The sequence below is a fragment of the Ceratina calcarata genome, unplaced genomic scaffold (genome assembly GCF_001652005.2).
Source record: "Ceratina calcarata isolate Rehan_Ccalc_2016 unplaced genomic scaffold, ASM165200v1 scaffold48.2, whole genome shotgun sequence".
NCBI lineage: Eukaryota > Metazoa > Arthropoda > Insecta > Hymenoptera > Apidae > Ceratina > Ceratina calcarata.
In genome coordinates, this window is record NW_017172225.1 from 337,405 (window position 1) to 357,140 (window position 19,736).

The 19,736-nt window shown below is 41.0% G+C and overlaps 4 protein-coding genes across 12 annotated transcripts in view; 2 read left to right on the plus strand and 2 right to left on the minus strand.

Moving 5' to 3' along the window:
- Window positions 1-3: 3 nt before the first annotated feature.
- LOC108627770 (uncharacterized) lies at window positions 4-4,362 on the plus strand. 2 transcript variants are annotated; one of them, XR_001916742.2, is made up of 11 exons: window positions 4-455; window positions 621-926; window positions 1,015-1,658; window positions 1,739-1,951; window positions 2,027-2,332; window positions 2,390-2,588; window positions 2,664-2,836; window positions 2,909-3,006; window positions 3,073-3,334; window positions 3,411-4,014; window positions 4,197-4,362. XR_001916742.2 is itself a non-coding variant. In XM_018029216.2 (10 exons), the coding sequence occupies exons 1-10, from the start codon at window positions 326-328 to the stop codon at window positions 3,942-3,944; spliced, it is 2,865 nt and encodes a 954-aa protein (XP_017884705.1). In that variant the 5' UTR covers window positions 4-325; the 3' UTR covers window positions 3,945-4,362. The 2 variants fall into 2 exon arrangements, 1 of the variants encoding a protein (XP_017884705.1); XM_018029216.2 differs by having other exon boundaries at window positions 3,411-4,362.
- A 112-nt stretch (window positions 4,363-4,474) lies between these two features.
- On the minus strand, window positions 4,475-6,365 carry LOC108627773 (uncharacterized). The gene is made up of 2 exons (XM_018029223.2): window positions 5,774-6,365; window positions 4,475-5,694 (listed from the first exon to the last, which is right to left on the minus strand). The coding sequence occupies exon 2, from the start codon at window positions 5,564-5,566 to the stop codon at window positions 4,547-4,549; it is 1,020 nt and encodes a 339-aa protein (XP_017884712.1). The 5' UTR covers window positions 5,567-5,694; window positions 5,774-6,365; the 3' UTR covers window positions 4,475-4,546.
- A 192-nt stretch (window positions 6,366-6,557) lies between these two features.
- stv (BAG domain-containing protein starvin) lies at window positions 6,558-16,976 on the plus strand. Of its 7 annotated transcripts, XR_003389536.1 has the most exons (4): window positions 10,832-11,585; window positions 11,682-11,881; window positions 11,954-12,064; window positions 13,491-13,575. XR_003389536.1 is itself a non-coding variant. In XM_018029221.2 (3 exons), exons 2-3 carry the CDS (start codon window positions 11,514-11,516, stop codon window positions 15,381-15,383), a joined length of 1,965 nt encoding a protein of 654 aa, XP_017884710.1. In that variant the 5' UTR covers window positions 10,918-11,226; window positions 11,298-11,513; the 3' UTR covers window positions 15,384-16,976. The 7 variants fall into 7 exon arrangements, 3 of the variants coding, with proteins under 3 accessions (XP_017884706.1, XP_017884710.1, XP_017884709.1); XR_003389535.1 differs by having other exon boundaries at window positions 11,682-12,064; XM_018029221.2 differs by lacking the exons at window positions 11,682-11,881; window positions 11,954-12,064 and having other exon boundaries at window positions 10,918-11,226; window positions 11,298-11,585; window positions 13,491-16,976.
- Window positions 16,977-17,468: 492 nt separating this feature from the next.
- The window catches only part of LOC108627774 (abscission/NoCut checkpoint regulator), a 4,546-nt gene continuing 2,278 nt past the window's right edge, over window positions 17,469-19,736 (minus strand). The window contains exons 2-6 of one of the 2 annotated variants that reach the window (XM_018029224.2): window positions 19,157-19,211; window positions 18,779-18,981; window positions 18,475-18,703; window positions 18,113-18,394; window positions 17,469-18,046 (exon numbers count right to left, since the gene is read on the minus strand). In XM_018029224.2, coding sequence (XP_017884713.1) covers window positions 17,882-18,046; window positions 18,113-18,394; window positions 18,475-18,703; window positions 18,779-18,981; window positions 19,157-19,204 — 927 coding nt within the window. In that variant the 5' untranslated portion in view covers window positions 19,205-19,211 and the 3' untranslated portion in view covers window positions 17,469-17,881. Of the gene's footprint in view, window positions 18,047-18,112; window positions 18,395-18,474; window positions 18,704-18,778; window positions 18,982-19,156; window positions 19,311-19,736 lie in introns of those variants that run through there. The other variant, XM_026815903.1, reaches the window with a different exon arrangement.

A 19,736-nucleotide genomic window follows, 5' to 3' on the forward strand; every position in this document is an offset into this window, starting at 1 on the left:
AATTTACATCTTAATAAGTAACAAATAACAAGTAACAAGTACTTTGTTGAGAACGCTGCTTTACGTATACGATCCGGTGCTTATCAGCAGTAAATCGTTTGAAGAATGAAATTTTTATTTACACACACGGTTTTTGAGATATAAAACGTGGTAAATATGTGAACATTAGAAATAGTACACGTGATGGGTGGTTAAATCGTTAACGCGTTCTAAATCAATGTATATACATACATAAGGAGCATGAAAGAGAAATAAAAGAAAAAAGATAAGAAAAGTCAGCACTGTGTGTCGCAGAAAATATAAAAATTTCTAACACTGAAGCATAATGGCATCGTTAAAGAATAATAAAAGGTTATCCGAAGTTTTGGAACTATTTCTATTACCTAATTATAACATCGTGTCTACTACCTCCCTTGATCTTCTATTATCTCATATTTCCGAAAACATTAAAGAATGTAAGGAATTTTCAATCTTCATCATATTATAACGCATAGTTGAATTACGATTACGTCTTTTATATCAATTATCTGATAAAATTGGTTTAATTTCAATCGTACACTGCGTTAAGCTTTACATTTATCCAAGCAAAACATTAGATCATCTCAGTAATTTGATTTCAGGTAATGCTGACGATTACGAAAAATGCGAAATATTTCAAAAATGGGTAATTAAGGCTACAGATGTTTGGAGTCATGAGCACGTTCCCGTGCAGCCTATCGTCATATTCACTTTAAAGCTTGTGGGTCTAGCATCGCGTAACGAGCTGCTGTTCCATTACTGGCAGTATCAAGATGTTTATAACAAACTGTGTAACATCTTCAATTTACATAAAGACGATTTACCCATATCTGTTAAGATGGCTTATACTACAATGTTATCCAGCTTGATCAAGCACAGGAGCGGCAGACAATGGATTATAGATTCTGGTAAGAAACGCATGTGTATGCATTATATTTGTCCTCTTACACGTGAAATATAATAAAATCCAACGAGCGAACTGTGTGCGTTTCGTAGGAGTTTGGACCGATATCGTTAAATACGCTCATGGGAATTACACTCTTTATGTCACGCACGAAAGTCACAAGTTCTTGTGTCATTTACTTTTGCAAGAACAACAGAACACCGATTTCTGTAAAGAAGTCATTCTAACAATGGCTACGCCGATGATAAACAATACCCTGGAGTCTCCACCGTATCGAGTATCGGAAGACAGTTATTTGGATCAGAATAAGGTACTCTGCGCTACGTTAGATTTGCTCACTAGCATCATCGAGAATACGATATTCGAAAACTCGGAGAACACGATATCCGAATTGTGTCTGGAAATACTCAGCTTGGACACGAGATCGAAAGCTCTCTTCGAGGCTTGCATCAGTACGAAACTTTTGCCACACATTCGGAAGCTGGTGATTCTTTGTATGTTCGTTCCCCTTAAACGGACCGTCAGAGAGAAAAAGGAGATGGTCGACGCCGATGTGTCGCAAAAATTCTGCTGGGATCTGAGTTTCATAACTCTGATGCTGCTTTCAAAAACGTACGTGATAGAGGTGGTGGAAATCAACAAAATATTAATGGTGTACTGGAAAAAGTTGCAATCTCTGCACGAATTCAAATTGGGCGAAGAACACAAATTTGAACTCCAAGTCATAACTATAATGGTGAGCACTTATTGTTTTCTACTTCACGAGTACGAAACAGGCTCATGTTCGATCGTTATTCTTCTTATTCCTGTGCACAGATTGTGCCTTTGGCTGTGTGCATTAAACACACGTACAGAGAACACGATATCTTCGACATGTTCATTACTAAAATGTTCGACGTAACGTGCACGACTGTCCAAAGATTGGCATACAACGTTCGAGACGCTATAGTTAAGAACGATTTATGCGTATCACACATCGCCAAAGTGTCTATCGATAAACTTCTGGAGATGACAAATATCATGGACAGAGTACGTGCACAAGTTTTTAAATACATACGTTATAGTTACACTTAATAAATTTCGTATACTTTGAATTCGCATTAGGAGATTGCGGTTATTACATTCCAAGTGCTGTGCCATGTGCTGAAAAATTGCGTGCCCGATGGCAACGCAGCCAAACAGTGTTTAAACGATACATTAAACTCGGACAATGGACCGAGGAGGGTAATGTATAAGGATCCGCTGGAAGGCGACCCGATAGTCGATCATCCAATGTTACTCTCGTCGCTTTTAAACGGTTTGGCGGTTATGACGGAGAAATTCAAGCTGAAATGGCAAGAATGCGTAGAGACGATATGCCTCTTGTCATTGGCCCAAGAGATTTTAAATCATCCAGGAACAGAGCCTATGGTATGAACTTCATCTCGAAATACACCTTCCGTTCAACTAACGAATTTTTTCATCTAGATATGCGTGAAGGCGTTGCAAGTATGCAAATTAGCGATACAGAATTTCATGCCACCTAATCTGGTGCTGTTGGTCGAAACCGATAACCACATGAACGAGATCGGGCCAACGTTCTACAGAAGATTGCACGATATAACCTGGAAAGTTCGGGACAGCGTATTGGAAGTTTTAAACACTATCGCGACCATTTCGGAAAATAGTGAGTAATTACTCTCAAAGAGAGAAATCAATGTAATAGTAATAACGATGCGTATACGTGAAAATGTTTGTGCAGAATATCCAGCGTTCCAAGAATTCCTGTTGGCCAACGATTTTTTGTCACTGGCGATCGAAATTGCCAAGACAGACAGCGAACGTTATGTTCGTGCATCCGCTTTGATTTTCATCTCAAGCACCGTTCGAATAAATAAATTGTGGGACAAGAAGTTGTCACAGTTCAATCTACCTGTACGTTCATCAAATAATTATCGATGAAAGTAACTCTAGGCAGAAATATATTTCGTTCTTTTATCAATGCAGGAAGTAGCGATAAATCTATTCAACGGCGAGAGTGAAGCTATAGTCAGGAAGGAAGCTGTAATCCTGATAAAGGAATTATACGTACATCGCAAGTGGCCGTAAGTAAAACTTATAGTAAAAATTGAAGTAAGATCACCGACGAGATACGAAGTCGACGTTTTCAGAAAGAACGTTATCGAAACGATATCACGGACAATGGCTACGGCCGCTGTGTTGGATCTTGACTGGGAAGTAAAACAAAACGCACTGGAATACTGGAAGCATTTCATAGAATCACACTTGGCTGATCAAGGAGTACTCGACGACCACTTCCCGAAAGTGACGTTCTCGAAGGAGCATAGAAAAATAGTGTCTTTAAACGAAACCGAAATAAAACGTAGACTCAATAAAGCGCTGGACGAGCTGGCCAAGCAGAACTGTTTGGGAGTAAGTTGATTCCTGCGCGCTCACCCAAATCATTTTTTTCTCGTACGTTACGTAATAACACGCCATGTTCCATCAGGTTCTGTTGGTTACTCTGAAAGACGACAGCGATTTCGCGGTGTGCAAAATGTCTGCGCGTTTGATCAACAAGTTAAAAACGTTCCTACTGAAGTATAAACTGAACGAACCGCTGCCAGTGTCACCTCTGCCTAAAGACAGTGCCACGTTTGACACCTCTTACGTCAAATACGAGCCTACGTTAAGTAATAACGTTGAGAGCTGCAGTTATACTAACGAGAAAACTACCAACGACTCTAGCAACGTGATTGAGGAGATAGTGGACGCTAACGATGCGAACCTGCTAGCATCTATTTATAAAAACTCGATGACAATGGACAGTGAACCGGAAAAGTCGGAGCAGAAGACGTTTCGATACATCTCCTGCGTAACCAGGGAGTCGTTTTTACAAACGATCTTCAATTCAGACATTTACGCTTACATCGAGGAGAAAAACCGATGGTTGACCAGCTACACCACCAGTTTTGAATCGGTCGTGGAGGATATACTTACGATGTATACAAAAAACGATGTGAACACGATGGACTGCTACTAATTAAGAATAATGTACCTTATTAAATGCGTGTAAACCAGATGAATTTTAATCCGGCCAGAATAAACAGTCGGTAAGCAATCTACTTACCGCATACTCGTATTTCGAATCCCATTATATTATGTACCGATACACGTATCGCGTAGAATCAAGTTACTAATAATTAGTTGTGAAAATAATTGTATTTGCCGTGCATAAAAAGAGGTACATAATATATATAGATCGATACAATACATAAAATGTAATTCCTTACAGGTGATAGATCGTGCATTCTTCTTCGTGCAGGTAATTATAAAACAATTTAATGAATACGTATGTTTAAAATTGAAAAAAATAACAGATAATATTGTTATGTACGCTCGTTTATGTATAATATCTATTTTTGTTAAAACGAGAAAATAAAAATCTTTTTTATGTCTAATTGAGCACATTACGAATATAATTTAAGTCTTAGGAATAAGGAATAGGCGTAAGTGAAAGTAAAAATAACTGTTTCCACGAGGGTAAAAAAAGAGAGATTAGTTTGTACTGTATTCAGTCTTTGTATATATATATATTTCTTTTCGTTTTGCAAAATGAAAGCATAAAATAATATATAAATTTGTTCAAAGAAAAGTTTCGATATTCGGTAGCATCAATTCGTAATAACTGTTCTTTCCTTCGGTATACGTGTCGCGTTCGTCGGCGTGCACGGTGATTATAGTGTTCCATGAAAAAATATTACACATCGGTTCATTATTTAAAATATTTTTATCTCTGTCGGTTTTACTCTCGTCATTCCTAACGTCCTCGACTATCTTTTTCGTTTGCGTCGGTAGAATACTATTATCAGCAGCGTTCGTTTCGGCCAGTACAGTCGTATTCTCAACGCTTCTAATCGTATCTTCCTTTTTCGTTCTCTTCGGCATAACATTGGCATCAACATTAGTGGAATTTTCATTATTTTCCAAGGACGAAGTTTCTTCTTGATACTTCGGCTCAATCTTGAACATCGGCTCGATCTTGATCATCGGCTCGATCTTGATCATCGGCTGTTCAGCGACTGCGGGCTTTACGCCTATAACATTTTCTATGTACTCCATAAGATTCTTCTCGTTCTCATTCTCATTTCTGTTTTCCGTTTCTATCTTCACTTTCTTCTTCCTTCCTCTACGTTTTCTTTTGCCCAAATCATAGCAAAGGCTCTCGACGCTATCGAGAAATTCATCGTCGTTTATCTCTTCTCTTTTGTTCAATTCACGCTCCCAGGGAATGAATGGGCTGCAGTCTATTGCACATTTTGTCTCATCATGTTCATTTTCTTTCGGCCAATTAATCACTTGTTTTTGTTTTTTACAATTACTGTTACTCGATACTCTAGGTCTGGGAATGAAACCGTTGTACAAGTTCTCGTTATTGTTTGTATCACCCGAATCCGATGGTCTCCTCACTGGTCTCATATCACGTTGAGGCGAGGATCCCGGGGGCTTCGGGAGGGTCTTGTCATTCCAAATTTTGAACCCGTGGAGATCGATGAGAGTCCGTGACAGCTCTTGCAGATTGTGGTCTTGCGTGTGATGATCGTGGAGATCCGAGATTGATTTGTTCGCGTGTTCACATATGATGCACTGGTAGAGCAGAGGCATCGTGGTAGTATATCTCGAACGAATATATCCTTAAAACGATCGCAAGTGCTGCACGGTATATACGCACATAGTACGTAAAAATGTTTAGAACGTAGTTCGAATTCGATTGCGGTAATATTGTTGATCGCCTATAATGTAAACGGATTGTTTAGGTAGTAGAAATACTCTCGAAATACAGCAATCGTTAGAATACAGGTGTATATGTACCTTCGAGAATTCGAACTCAGTTTGAGGTTATAGAAATATTCTTAAAGCGAGATCGAAAAGATTACAAATAATACTGTTCTTATCACGTGCGAATCTAATAATTAATCTATGAGAGTGTTCTTCGTAAATTACACGATAATTAAGAGAATTTATCGTACTTTACATAATGCGATCTATTGTTATATGTATGTACAGAAACTGGAAACGGTACGTAAAAGACCACGTGAGGATAGACTTTGTTTGATAGATGCTCAGGTATACATGCATCGTGAGATCATTTGTTTTTTTCGTTAACGTTAGATTTCTCGAATTTAATAACAATCGAAGAAAGACTACTTGTTACTCGAAAGGGTAAATCGGGAATATGAGAGAAAAACATTTGACATAACTATTCGTTTAGAGATCGTTAGGTAAATCTTCTAGTCGAACAACGACCGATCGATCACGTTGTAATTATAATGAAAGTATCACGCGTGACGTGTAGGCTTATAAATAAAAAAAGATACAAAACTTAAATAGCAAACGATTAAATTTAGATTTAGTGAACGGTCGCGTGGTTGCATCGGAATCGGAACGTGCATCAAGAATCTTGGATAGTTTGAGATAAATCGGTGACGATCCTGCTTTCTGATTGGCGATCGGATAGGGGCCAGTCAGTTGGTGGCTCGCGCCAGAAAGACTTTCGATTTTCTTGGCTAGGATTCGCGCGTAAGCTTTCAGTCACGCGCAATGCTTCGCACGAGGAAAGCGTCGGGAATCGCATCGCGATAATCGGGTACGTTTCCTAAGTTAAATTCGGTAGTCGCGCATCGCTACGAGGTGCCTACTCGGTAATAAAGTGCGAGGACGTTACTGATTGTGCATGAAACGTTTGTGTGTGACGAACGAGGATGTCATTCTATTTTCGCGACTGGCCAAAATTCGGCGACAGACTACGCGGTAAATCCGGTGACGAGCTTCTGGAGGAGATTAAACAGCAACTCAACGAGGAGAGCAAGTCCTTCTTCGAACCCACCAACAGATCGGGGCGGGATCCCTTCGAACGACATTCTACCTTTTCGAGGGTGCGTTCCTTCTTATTATCATCATTTATTTTCTCTAATGGCGGAATCAAATCATGTATACGCCATTCTTATTTACATTATTAGTCGTTTCGTTCTAATTGTTATTTCACGGCTGCGTGTTGAATATAAAATAGAGATTGTAGAAAGACGGTTCCTTTAAGTTTATCAAGAAGCCACTCGGCAACGCAGTTAACGCATTCAACGAACGAAGTACAACGTATTTAAACAGTGTTAAAAAACGTTGAAAATTTTTTATTTATAGACTGGCCCAATTTCTGCGTCGTTTCACCGGCATGTACATTTAGTTTTGCGTGCTTGACGGTTATTCTTGTCGCGATTCCGATATTTTCAGAGCGAAAAAACTGTCTTATTTGTCGGCTATCGGAATCCAGCGAAGTTCGCAGCAACGTATAAAAATACGAAGGAAAATATGCGAGTGCGCGCGGCTACGTAGATTCGTTCTCGCGTCGAGCGTACGTAAATAAAATTATACTGTAAATGTTGAAAAACTGGTATCGATGACCCGCTGTTCCTTGCCGATCAATGTTTTTCCATGATCCGTGATATTTCTAATTCCTTTCGTATCCTGAGCCTGAGTGGATACATATTCTTGATCTTCGTATCGCATCGGCTCGAACAGTGACCTTACCTTCGTGTAAACAAGTTCGGCAGAGCTCGCCTATTTCTGTATTCGAGATTGTCCTTATTCGATGTTTTGGAAGAATCATCGCGCTTACTAACACCGCACATACAGAATAAAGAAAACGATCGATCTTTCAATAGATTTTCGACCGATATCCGAGCATTAATTAGAAATAACTAAGCCAGCTTGAGGGTTACTTGTTAGAATTAAGGTACTAACGTCGCGAACGACTCAGCGTTATCTTTTTTAGATTGTAAATAAAGTTGCCCACTTGGCAGACAGTTGCATAGTACGCAATAATCAAGTAGCAGTATCATCCTAACCGGAAAAGTTGCTTACATCTAGCATAGAATTTAATACAGTAGCCTGCCGAATGTGCGTTCAAACGTCCGAGAGGCATTTACTGCCCGAAAATGACACGCGTTTCTGAAGGGGAGCCATTCTCGATTCTATTCACGTTTTTATGGACTATCGAAACATGAGTTCATCAATGCGTGAGAATGAAAGTGGCGATCGATCGATCGACACAAATATTCTCGTGCATCAGCAGATTATTCCATATCGAACGATTCTCGGTCTGGAATGGCGAAAGCGAATCAATGGGAGGGCTATTTTGAGAGGTCTCGGCCCTCGTCGTCGTCGTCGTCGTCGTCGTCGTCGTCGTCGAGAACGTTCCTACATCTTCGAACAGACCAATAATATTCAAAGGTACAATCGTTGTTTCATTTATGTTCTTTTCTTTACTTAACTGTACGTATCGTTTAATATTTTTTCAGAAGGAACGTAGGGCATGGTTGATCAATATCGAGATGATTAGGTAGACAGAAGTATTTAAAAACGTCACCATAAACATTAGATAACGCGTGTCTTATCTCGACAATCGATTTTGGTATGTTGCGACAATGCTGGTGTAACGTTACAATTGTGCGATCAAGTTTTTGCATACTTTCTAAGAAGCGCGAGTGCAATGCTATAAACGATGGCATAGGACTAAGAATAACTTCTGTCATGAATTCGCTTATCAATTATCATTGAATTTTCCGGATTGGGTTCAAGGCCCATCATCACTGGAATCACTTCGGGATCATCACTGGAATATTAAATGATCGTAATGTGCATAACAGAATGCACTTATATGATAATTTACACGGGAATTGTTTCCGCCGAACTTGTATATGTATATACGTAAAGGCATGTCAGTCGTCGGTGACGTCACGATACGTCGGATCGCTGGCGATTACTTCCTCGGGCTTCGTACGATCCTGGTACCCCTATCGATCACCGTAGATCATCGATCGTCATTATCGATGATCGTGCGAGCGATCGAGACCGGTGAGGAACAAGAAGCAAAATCGAGAACGGGAGAACGAAGTTTTGAAATGAGTGATCGACGAAATCGATGAATCTAACGACTAGAATTATTTATAGATCGTCTCGATGATCAGATCTTTTTGTTGAATTAAATTGGCAAGTAAGATTCGTTTCGCGCAGAACACATTAGTTTAATCTTACGATTAGACAGTTCTAACTTTGTAATTTTGTTTCAATGACGCGTGATTTGTAATACATGAATATTTTTGATCTGCCGTTAGATGGCGATGCTTTCCATAAAATGTGGCCTACCTAAACGTGTTTTAACCACGTTATAACTGTGTATAGAAAACATGAATTTCAGTCGTTGTCATAGTGGAAAAACGTCGGTTTCACGATTCGTTTCTCAGGAAGATTATTCAAAGCGTAACCTCTAAGAGTCTCGTGAAAGAAATGATTGTTAATCGTAGTTACCGCGTACCGTATACCATTAATTCGAAGCAAGTGCAATTCGAGATATCTCATGATCAGGATTGAAACAAGAAGGATACATAGGTACAGATCTACGTCTAATTTATTCTTCCTAACGTCTAAGTGCATACGCGTTATCGGTGATTGGGATTCTATAAAATTCGTGGATGCTAGTTCGTTGATGCATCGATCGTAATCGATTACATAATCTCATACAGCATACGTGAACGTAAATGAATCATCTTCGAATCGTTACGTATAGTACGCGCGAATCGGCATTTTTGACCAGGTGTGATTTGTGTTTCCTGCTTATTGTCGAGTGCGATGTAAACATTCAACGGTGTTGAACATTTTTTACCAACTCGGGAAACAACTCCGTGAAAAGGTAGGAATACATCGCATGCATAAAGAACCGTTAAATTAGTGAACGGCTGCAGCACGTGCTTGTTCTTGGCGCCAATTTTATCGTAAGTCGATCTGATAATTATTACAATATTTCTCGTCATCGGAAGGAAAATCCGGAACAAGAAATTTTGTGCATGATATTCGCGAGATTCTCAAAATCGGGTTCCGAAATTGTAACTTGTAACCTGGTGCACTTGGTCTTTGTCCAACCATCGACTTAATCTGAAGGTATCCATTCCTGATTAATTACATCTCAATAGCACCACCTGGCATAGATCTATACCGTATTATGCATGTATTATATTACGTTCGGTCGTCTTTGGAACACGATACTACTTAGAAGTTATCGTATTAAATTCATCTTTGTAGTTTTAAGATATCGTAATGTAGCAGGCGATTCGAGTAGAATCATAGAATTTAGATTTATATCCCGACCGATAATCGTCCTAAGAATAAAGTTAGGTCAGGATTAGCAAGGTCTTATCGCGTGGCCTGTACGAACGGTAATCTGGTTATTCGATGTGCATATATATATCTATTTCTCGTCGAATAGATTTTTGGTATCGAGCCAAATTCCATGACTGTACGACTAACATTCAATGACGAGCCCCTCCTTGTACACCCTCGTACACGAAAGGGAATCATCGATCAACAATCGTTCTAGAAACAGAAAAGGCCGCAGCTGCAAACGCGTGAAAGAGAGTTCGCGATTACTATAAAAGGGCATAGGTAATCAAGTCCGGAGTACAGCCTTGCTCGATAGGTTGATCGCAAAACAAAAAATTGAAGAGATTCTACGAAGCTCGATTAAGATTGACATGATTCATAATAAATCTTGTTAAAACGCTATTTCAACCCCGTTTCGATTTTTCGGTATCGCGTTCAAAATGGTTACGTAACTAAAAGACGCGTTTCTCATACGTGAAACCAATTGATATCATGGGATAGATTAAGTATCAATCGTTTCGAGCATTTTCCCCTGAAACGCGATCCTTTCCTTTCATTTCATTTCATTTTCGATAATTCGGATCTCGACGCTGTTTCAAATTGTTGTATGTTAATGATTAACATTGTAATGAGCTACGACGTATTATCGATCGTAACGTTACTGGTTGTCAGAAGATTTGAATTCGTTTTTCCTTGCACGAAGTTTCGAAGATCTCGAACGAAAGCGGCAACGAGAGAGGAACATTCTAGCAGCATCTAGTGCATTCCTTCGGTCGTTCCCGCATTGCTTCGGGTATATTCGGGTTGGCGGTCACCTGGTTCTCAGTCCTCTACACAGCCCACGCGACAAATATATTTAAGCGCACTGACAGTTTCGCTATCGACTGACTGGAAAGAAGTACGGTGAATCGCGTTTGCTATTTACGATTTCCTCTAAAAGAGAAGCACGTTCCCTTCCGGATTCGTGAGTGCACGACACGTGGTGCGAGTGACGAAATAAGGGAAGAAGACCGCGGGGATACTTGCTAGTCGAGAGGATACTGAAGGGGCGAGGAAACGCGTTGCTCTCTCGGTAATTTTCACCCAGAATCCTTAAACACCAGGGGACGAAAGTGTGTTGCAGATAAGACGTTACATTTTCGTTATGCCTTTTTTTTGTTAACACGTCGGCACTGTTGTTTAGTGAGCTTCTTGGCTGATACCTTGAAACATACCAAAAAAGTACCTAACCTGCAGAGCAAGCAAAGTATAACTGCGAAGAGGCACGAACTAAACCTAGTGTACGAAACGCCGGCCAATTAAAACGTTCCGAGTTTTTCGAGAGAAATAAAGGATTTAAAAGAGAAATAAGGAACACCACGTATTCGAAATCTGGAACGGATAAGAGAGGGTCCGCAAAATGGATTCGCCTGTCGTCGTGGACAAAGCATCCGAATTCGGAGACCCGATCGATTTGGACCGTCCGTTCCCCGTAAGTGGTGTAATTTTTCTCCCCATTCCCCATCCAAACAAAACGTGGGTTATATCTCGAAATCCTGATTTGAAATATGTCACGAACGAGGAACAGCGGCTCGACGGGAACGCGCAGTGCGTGCACCATCTATCTTCGCCGATCCAACTTTCAACCGGTAGTAAAGCGAGTAGGATCGATGTTAATTAATCGTTTCGGATCACGTTTACCGCGAATATACTTGACATATGACGACACTGACATATTAGCCAAAACGTTTCTAGACCGTTCGAGACTCGGACAAGCATATATTCAAGGTACACACGTCCTCGTGCGTTCTAGTTCTTTCCGAGTTATCATCGATTTTTCATTTTCAACACGTGTTTCAGTTTTAACCGGCGATCCTTCAGCAATATTGCATATAACAAACAGTTTTCGCCCATTCTGAGACACCGTTGTCGTGAATACTAACGTTTCCATCGTGCAACAAGGAAAAAGAGGTAGTGAAACGGGCTCTTCTTCCGATTCTTGCGCGTACAACTTTTAGTTTCGACCTTCTCAATCGCGAGGAAGTTAGAAATAGAATGTGACGCGTGTTTCTTTCGCCAATATTTTATCATCTCTCTCCGCTATGTATTTTACTATTGTACACCTTATAATTTGCCGTATCGCTTATAAGAAACTAATCTTAATAGAACAAACGTGGTCCCATTCTTCCAAAACACAAGCATGTCGGCGCTAATAATAAGCTACGTGAGACGATTCTCTTGGTAACATTTTCTCTCTCTCCCGCTCTCCTTCTCTGTCCGTCGAGGACACAGTAAAGAGATATATAAAAGTCGATAGATTTCGTGCGTGAATGAGAGAGAGAGAGAGAGAGAGAGAGAGAGAGAGAGAGAGAGAGAGAGAGACAGCAGAAAAAGAACGAGAAATGTCACGGATGCGTCGTTTCATTTCCTCTTGTTCCCGTATTAGGACCGCTTGAAGATCCTACGACCCTTAAACGGTCTTCGTTTGCATTCTATTCTAATTATGTAAATAATATTCCACAAAATCTAAAACAAAAGACCGGTTGACCAATTATACTAATCGATTTAAGAGTTTAGGCGCTGCAACTTTCGCTAGCCCGTAGATTTAGAATCTTTAGAGGAAGAGTCGATAATAGTATTTTTACCTGTGACCTAATCGGTTGCTCCTTTTCGCGCAAAAAAAGAAACCGGTTTCATTGGTAATACTCGCAACGAAACGACGTCTCGTCGTGACATACGTCGCGTGGGCGTTATCTATCTTCTATACGAAGAATGGTAGAAAAAGAAGATAGGAATCCTTGTTGTTTAACTTAAGTAACCGTGCGATCTGCTTCCGCTATACATCTTTACGTCAGATTCTTGGAAATGGACAGAGACAATGCGTACTGTTGATTCTGATAGATTACTTAAAAAGGAAATAAAAGTGGATCCTAACACAGTGCTCATCGACGAAAGCAGGAAATACCTGAGTAACCATAAAACGAGTGTCTACCGTGAGCTCGATTCAAAGGCCATGACACAGTTGCTCGTTTGTACTTATATGTATGCTATGTATTTATATAGGTATCGCGAGCCGGCGCCTGACATTCACCCAGTTTGCATTTTTATGGGTGACCATGACTTTCCTTGCTTTCCTTCCCTTAATTTTTACACGCTTATGATATTAGTATTATTATAATTACGTTAATGCTTTCTGCGTATTGCAAATCGTGTTAGGTCGTTGTTATTCTAGTTTATATAGAGCAAAAATTTTTGTTCAGGATTTAATTACTACTAATTATGGTATTACGTGCAATTAGATCGCCTAACGTGATTTCTAAATGTTCCATAGCTTACCGTCTATAAAAGTAAAAATGTGAAATGGCTTTCTGACCGCTTCTGCTTTCTTTTTGTTCAGGCATTCCCGTTTGACGACGACAATTTCGGTCGACGAAGCGATATACGCGCTCATCTGGACGATCTAGCTGCCCGTCATCCGGAACTCGCCGAACACTTGTTGGGTCCACCTTGGGGCGACGTGCCTTTTCACGGTTCGTTCCGCAATCGTAATCGTGCCAACGATAACTACAGTAGCAACGACAACGGTCAACAGCAGCAGCAAAGTCACGGTGACGAAGACGCGAAGAGTCAGGCGAGTGGTAGCAGCGCCGGTAGCTCTTACGAAGAACCGGATAATCGGAATCAACAAGAAAGAGAGGAACAAAATAGGAACAGGAAGATACCTCAATACGGATTACGAAACACAGTGGACATAGGTCAGCACCGTCACAATATGGAGAATCCAGACAAAGGAAATCGCAACCAGCGTTCAATGTCCGCTCCGCCGGAGAACAGACAATCTGATAATCAGCAGCAACCTCAGCAACAGCAAGATCAGACGCAGCCACAGCAAGGACAAAGATACGTTTCGAGGATAGATATTACGCCACAGCACAATCAACCACCACCACAGCAGCAGCAGCCGCCGTCGCAGCAACAACAGAAACCTCAGCAGCAAAGCAATGTTAGACATATTCCAATTTTTGTCGAAGGTAGGGACGAGCCTGTACTCCCGAGGAGTTTCGCTGAAGAGGCTCCCTACTTCCGAAGGGAACCGTCGCCGACACAATTCAGTACACCGCCACATTTCCCACGGCACGATTCATCTTTCGGTTCGCGTTTCGGCGGGCGGCACCATCAGTGGCCTCCGCATTTTCAAGATTCTTTTTATCCGGCGTCCAGCACGTTCGAGAATCCTCCCAGAAAGCAGCAGCAACAGCATTACGAGCAGCCGCGACAGCAGCCTAAGCAAACTCAGCAACATGACGAACAGCCGAAGCAACAATGGCAGAAACCCGAGCAGAAACAAGCCGAGCAACAAGAGGCTGCACCACCGAAACCTAAACCTACTCTCCCGAAAGATCCTTTGGAGAGGGTGGCTCTCGTGCAGAAAGAAGTCGACTCGCTAGCCGAACAGGTCAACCAGTACACTGGGAACTCAAGGACGGACAAACAGTACATTTACCTGGACGAGATGCTTACCAGAGAGCTGATCAAATTAGACGATATTGAGACTGAGGGGAGGGAGAACGTCCGACAAGCGCGTAAAAACGCGATAAGGACTATTCAAGAAACGATTAGTTTGTTGGAATCAAAAGCGCCACTTGTTTCGCGACAGACGTCGATGGAAGAGCAAGCAAGGTGCGAAGATCAGGAGGAGAAGAGTAAAACAGAGGAAGAAGCAAGGCCGGAGGTAATGGACATTGATCAAAAATCTGATGGACAAAACAAGGAAGCTATACCATTACCGCCTGGTCCGTCTTCTCCGACGAAACCGTCTGAAGAGAGCGAACAGTCTTCCGCGGAGAAAGCGACGGAGGATACCGAGCGACGACAGCAGGAAGAACCGATGGACACGGGCACGACACCGGCGACTTCGTCGATAGCAGATTCGTCGGAGCAGAGCTCGGAGCAGACGAATCTTACGGAAGAAAAAGAGAACGCTGAGAAGAAAGAGGAGCTTACCTCCGAAGGGGGAAATTCGGAAAAAGTGAAGAACGTTTTCGAGGAGATCAAGCCGGAGAATGTTAGCAGTGAAACGGAGGCTGAAGCAAAACCAGAAAAAGTCGAGGATACCCAGAAAACAGAAGAGAAAATGGATGTGGACAGCAGCGAGGTGAAACAGTCGTCGAAATCGTCGAAAACGTCCAAATCACCGAAGAAAGGAAAGAAGACGAAAAAGCAGACGCCGGTTTCAGACACGCCGATACCGTTACCGGCACCAGATAATGCCGAGGCGAATACGAAGTAAAATAAAAGCTGGAATAGAACACCGGAGTGTGTTCGCACGATTTGTTATTATTCGCACTGAGACGTCTCTTCGTATAGCCTTCTTCCTGGCCTTTGCTAGTCAAGATGGGAATCGTTATTTAAAAAAGGAGTTCGAAGTTTCGAAAACATGAACGGAAGAAGGTCCTTCTCAGCCATAGTCTCCTCCATTCTCTCGAGCTTGTTCGTTTTTGGTGCCAGTCGATACGGAGTCGTGGATCGACTTGTTTCGAACGATCGCGCAACTTGCGTTTTTGTCTTTTTTCCCTTTTCCGTGTGTTTCGTTCTCTTGAAATTACCGTATCGCATATACTTCGCGATTGTTTCTGTAGATAGTGTAAAATGATCTCGACATGGAAGACCATCGATTTACCTCGGCGATTGTTCTTTCCTTTTTCGAGTAATAACATTTTTCATTTATCGGATAATTTATTTTGATTCTTTCGATTCTAATGGAACGCGTGGACAAAAGGAGGAGAAAACGGTATCGATGACGATCGAAAGAGACAATGTGGTTCATAAGAGGTATAAGAAAGTTCTTATACTTAACTAAGTAGTTCACGTCAGTTTTTTAATTACATTACTTGGAATTGTAATATGATCGCGAGAATTTTTATCTAAGTGCATCGAACGATGTTGGTGATGTTTCTACGTTCACAAACGCGCCTTCTCTATGCTTAGTATTACTCCGCATGGCCTGCCGGATGATGGAACAAATCTTAACGTTATTAATTATTTATAATTTATTAGGCCGATTTGTTGAACAATTCGTGCACGATTTCACCGTGCTCTTGTGGAATAAACTGCTAAAAGATAATAGTTCAAGAATTCACAGATTTTTACACGTATGTAATGAACGATGAGAGCGTTCCCTCTAAGAATTTGCAGGTTGACCTTCCTCTTTTCTGGAAAAGGTTTCAAATTACTGTAAGATAAAAAATTTATTTTTACAGCTTATATTTTCCAATAAGAATCATATCTGTGAATTTTTGCAAATCGACTTTCTTTCTCCAACAACTATGTAGTCACCGACGACTTGAGTGTGGTGCATACGAACCTCGTGTGTACGTAATTAGGATCGTATGTGGTCGTCTCGTAAGAGAAAGAGAAATGATGCATCTTGTCTAACATCGCCCTAAACTGAAATTAAACAGTTCTTGACAGAAGTTATCAAATTTTCTCGTTGCTCGCTTCGAGGACAGACAAATGGTAACGAAATATGGGACGCACTATTTTAGGGTTCCTTCTGCAGGGTGGAACTCATCGTCATTCTCCGTATTTTCTCTTTTGTTTTATTCTCCTTTCCTGTACGATGTGTCTCGTTTACGTAAAGATCGTGTGTTTTCTCAGACGTAAGTTTTGTATTACTTCTCGACTGTGCGTACGTGTGTGCACGCGTGCGAGCGCGCGTGCGTGCATGAAAGAATAAATGAGCGAACAGAGATGTGTGTACGATTAAAAATAAATGAAAAAACTATCGATAGAACGTTGTATAAACGAGTAAAAATAATTATTTTATGAACAAACTCGTTCAATTAAGAAAAAAAAATACAGACTCTCCACTATTTAAATCGTACCCACTAGTAATTCGACCATCTCTGCAAGTTATTTATTTAACGAGGAATGGAAAGGAATAAACGTCTGGCTTCTGTTCCTCACGCGCGAGAAAACATTTCGCAAAAGGACTATACAGCAACAAGGTGAGATGAAAAAGGAAATGCGTGGAAGGTAAAACGATGCGATGGAAATTCCGGGTATTAACAAGAGACAGAAGCAGAAAAAGGTGGAAGAGTAAACTCTTTCTTCTCTAGGCAACGGATAGTACGCGGTCGAAAAGTTGGCACAGCTCGAACGCGTACGAGTCTTCCGAAAATAGCCACAGCTACTTAGACTTCGAGAAGCGGACGTTTTTTTGCGACGCGATTGTAACGCGTACTACCATTCGGAAAATCTGAGCGACATTCTATGATGTCGTTTATCGAACCGATCCAAAGGAATTCTGTCCGGCATTTAACCCGGGAAAATGATGCTAACGTGCTGTCTGGAATTCGAAATTACTAACTACAAATTCATCCATTTATTCTTTATTTTGTACACAGACAGGAAGCGGAAAGTATAAAAATTTGGTGAGGACCACGTATTTTGTCTATAAAATGAATGGAGCTAATTTTCATTGTAACGCATATATTATACACAGAGCATAGATTACGCGAAGAGGAACTAAGCAAATAAAAAACAAGTTTGCTCTGATCGCAACCGAAATCAGCTTCGTGCCCTTGTTAAATACTAGTTCACGTTATTAATAAAAGTTCGCATCGTCCGTGTACATTACGAGGAATGCACTTATCGGTAACTTCGATAGAAAATAATTACAAATGACGCTATTCGTAACAAAATTATTGTACGTAGCAAATATTCGTGCAGCGAATCTGGTACGGCCTACGCGTGTTCAGATATATAATATCGCGGTAAGATCGTGGTTTATGCCGGTTCTTTCTTGTGTTTATGCATCTCAAAATCATCGTGATTGTCTTCGAAGCATATGGCGCAATAAAGATCCCCGTGGCAGCCTAAACAACGTTCTAAATTTTCCGTTTGATCGCACATCACACAGCTAGGCTTATCGTCGTCCATATCTGGCCTTTCCTACCGGATCAATTTTCATTAGAATTTAGTTCGCGTAGTAGCGTAGCTCTCATTTCATGAACGTACTTCCACTTCCATTTTCTCGACTTCGTCCTCTTCGTACTTCTTTTCCAATTCTGCCTCCACCAATGCTTTTGCTATTAACCTTTTCGTTATTTGTCCTTCATCGTCGTCGACGTCGTTCGACGAGCGTCTCCTGGACTCATCGCTGATACCTTGAAGAGATCTAAGTCTCGCTTGGATCTCATCGATCGAACTGGTACTCGACGTTAATTCCAGTTGCTCCAAATATTCCTTTATCAAATCATCCGTTTTTTGTTGGTCCGTTCTCGTATCGACGTGATTTATCTGGAACGTGTATAATATATATATATACTCCTAAAACTACGAATAGTATACCTTCGAAAATACAGTTTCAATTAAAATACGTTTATTTTGTTGTGACTAGCATCTGGATCTTCGTCTTTCAACAATGCTAATCTCCTTTTAATTTCGTCTACGCTCAAAGCCGCGTTTTTGTCCTCTTCCTTTAATTTTCGTAATCTATCGACTATCTCCTGATCGGCCGGCTCCAGACCTTTCTTAAATTTGTCCCATCGATTGGTGTGCTCATACATCACGATAGGAGGCTTCGCCGGGTTCTCCAGTAAATCTAGTCTGCATACAAAAAACGAAACCAATTTATATCGCGTTTCATCAGCGTGATAGCTAGGAGAGCGCAAATGGGAATACTTTTTGGTGATGTCCACGGGAGCCATCGGTTCCTCTCGTTCCTCGGACATTTCGTTAGTCAAATCGGATCTGTTCGCACCGGAATCGTTACGCTGTTTATTGGAACAACGTCCGCAGACCTTTTTTACTCCTTTACCTGGAATATCACATTTATATTTGAGGCACTTACCGCAGTACGCAAAACCGCAGCCCGGGCAAGCAACCTAAATGGTACAACAAAAAAATGAAGTGATGACAGAAATAAAGATCAATTCGAATAGACTCGCTTGGGAATCTGAGAACGCGAAATGAGACGTCAGCGTTAGAACACTGCGACGGACGATAACCAGGGTATAACCCAACGCGAATCTTTTACATCGAGCCGAAGATCGAACTTACTTCTTTCGTGAAAAATGAAAACTTTTTTTGACAAATATTGCACGACATTATGGATTTAATCGCACGAAGCCGCTATGTAGTCATAACAGAAAGTTGCACTTTAACTTTGTCTAACCCATTGAATGTTGACAGTCCTGTGACTTATACATGCAATGTATCTACACCCTGGGGGGGCAAACCTAAGTGGGGCGAGTTGAAGCAAAGTTTGTAGCGCCTCGTACCAATGGTTCACGAACTAAACATCACAACCACATCTTTAAAATATGTCCGTGAGCACTACCACATTCGTGCTACTGTCGGTGTAATGCTTAGTTAGTTAACCAATGGTAGGAGGCGCTAGTGACAGCACTACACATGCGTATAGAGTGTCAACCAGAATTTGGCGCGAAAAGAAAGACCACGTTTCATAAAGATTCGAGGTTATAAAAAGTCGGTTGCCTTTTAAATTCGTGTGAGTGGTGATCGTGGTGATCGAAGTGGTGTAAAGCGTGTAAAGTTCAATTAATCGTCGAAAATTAATTGGAAGTTTTAGGAAGAAGAGGAGCATACTGTAGTATATACAGTATAGACAATAAAAAGA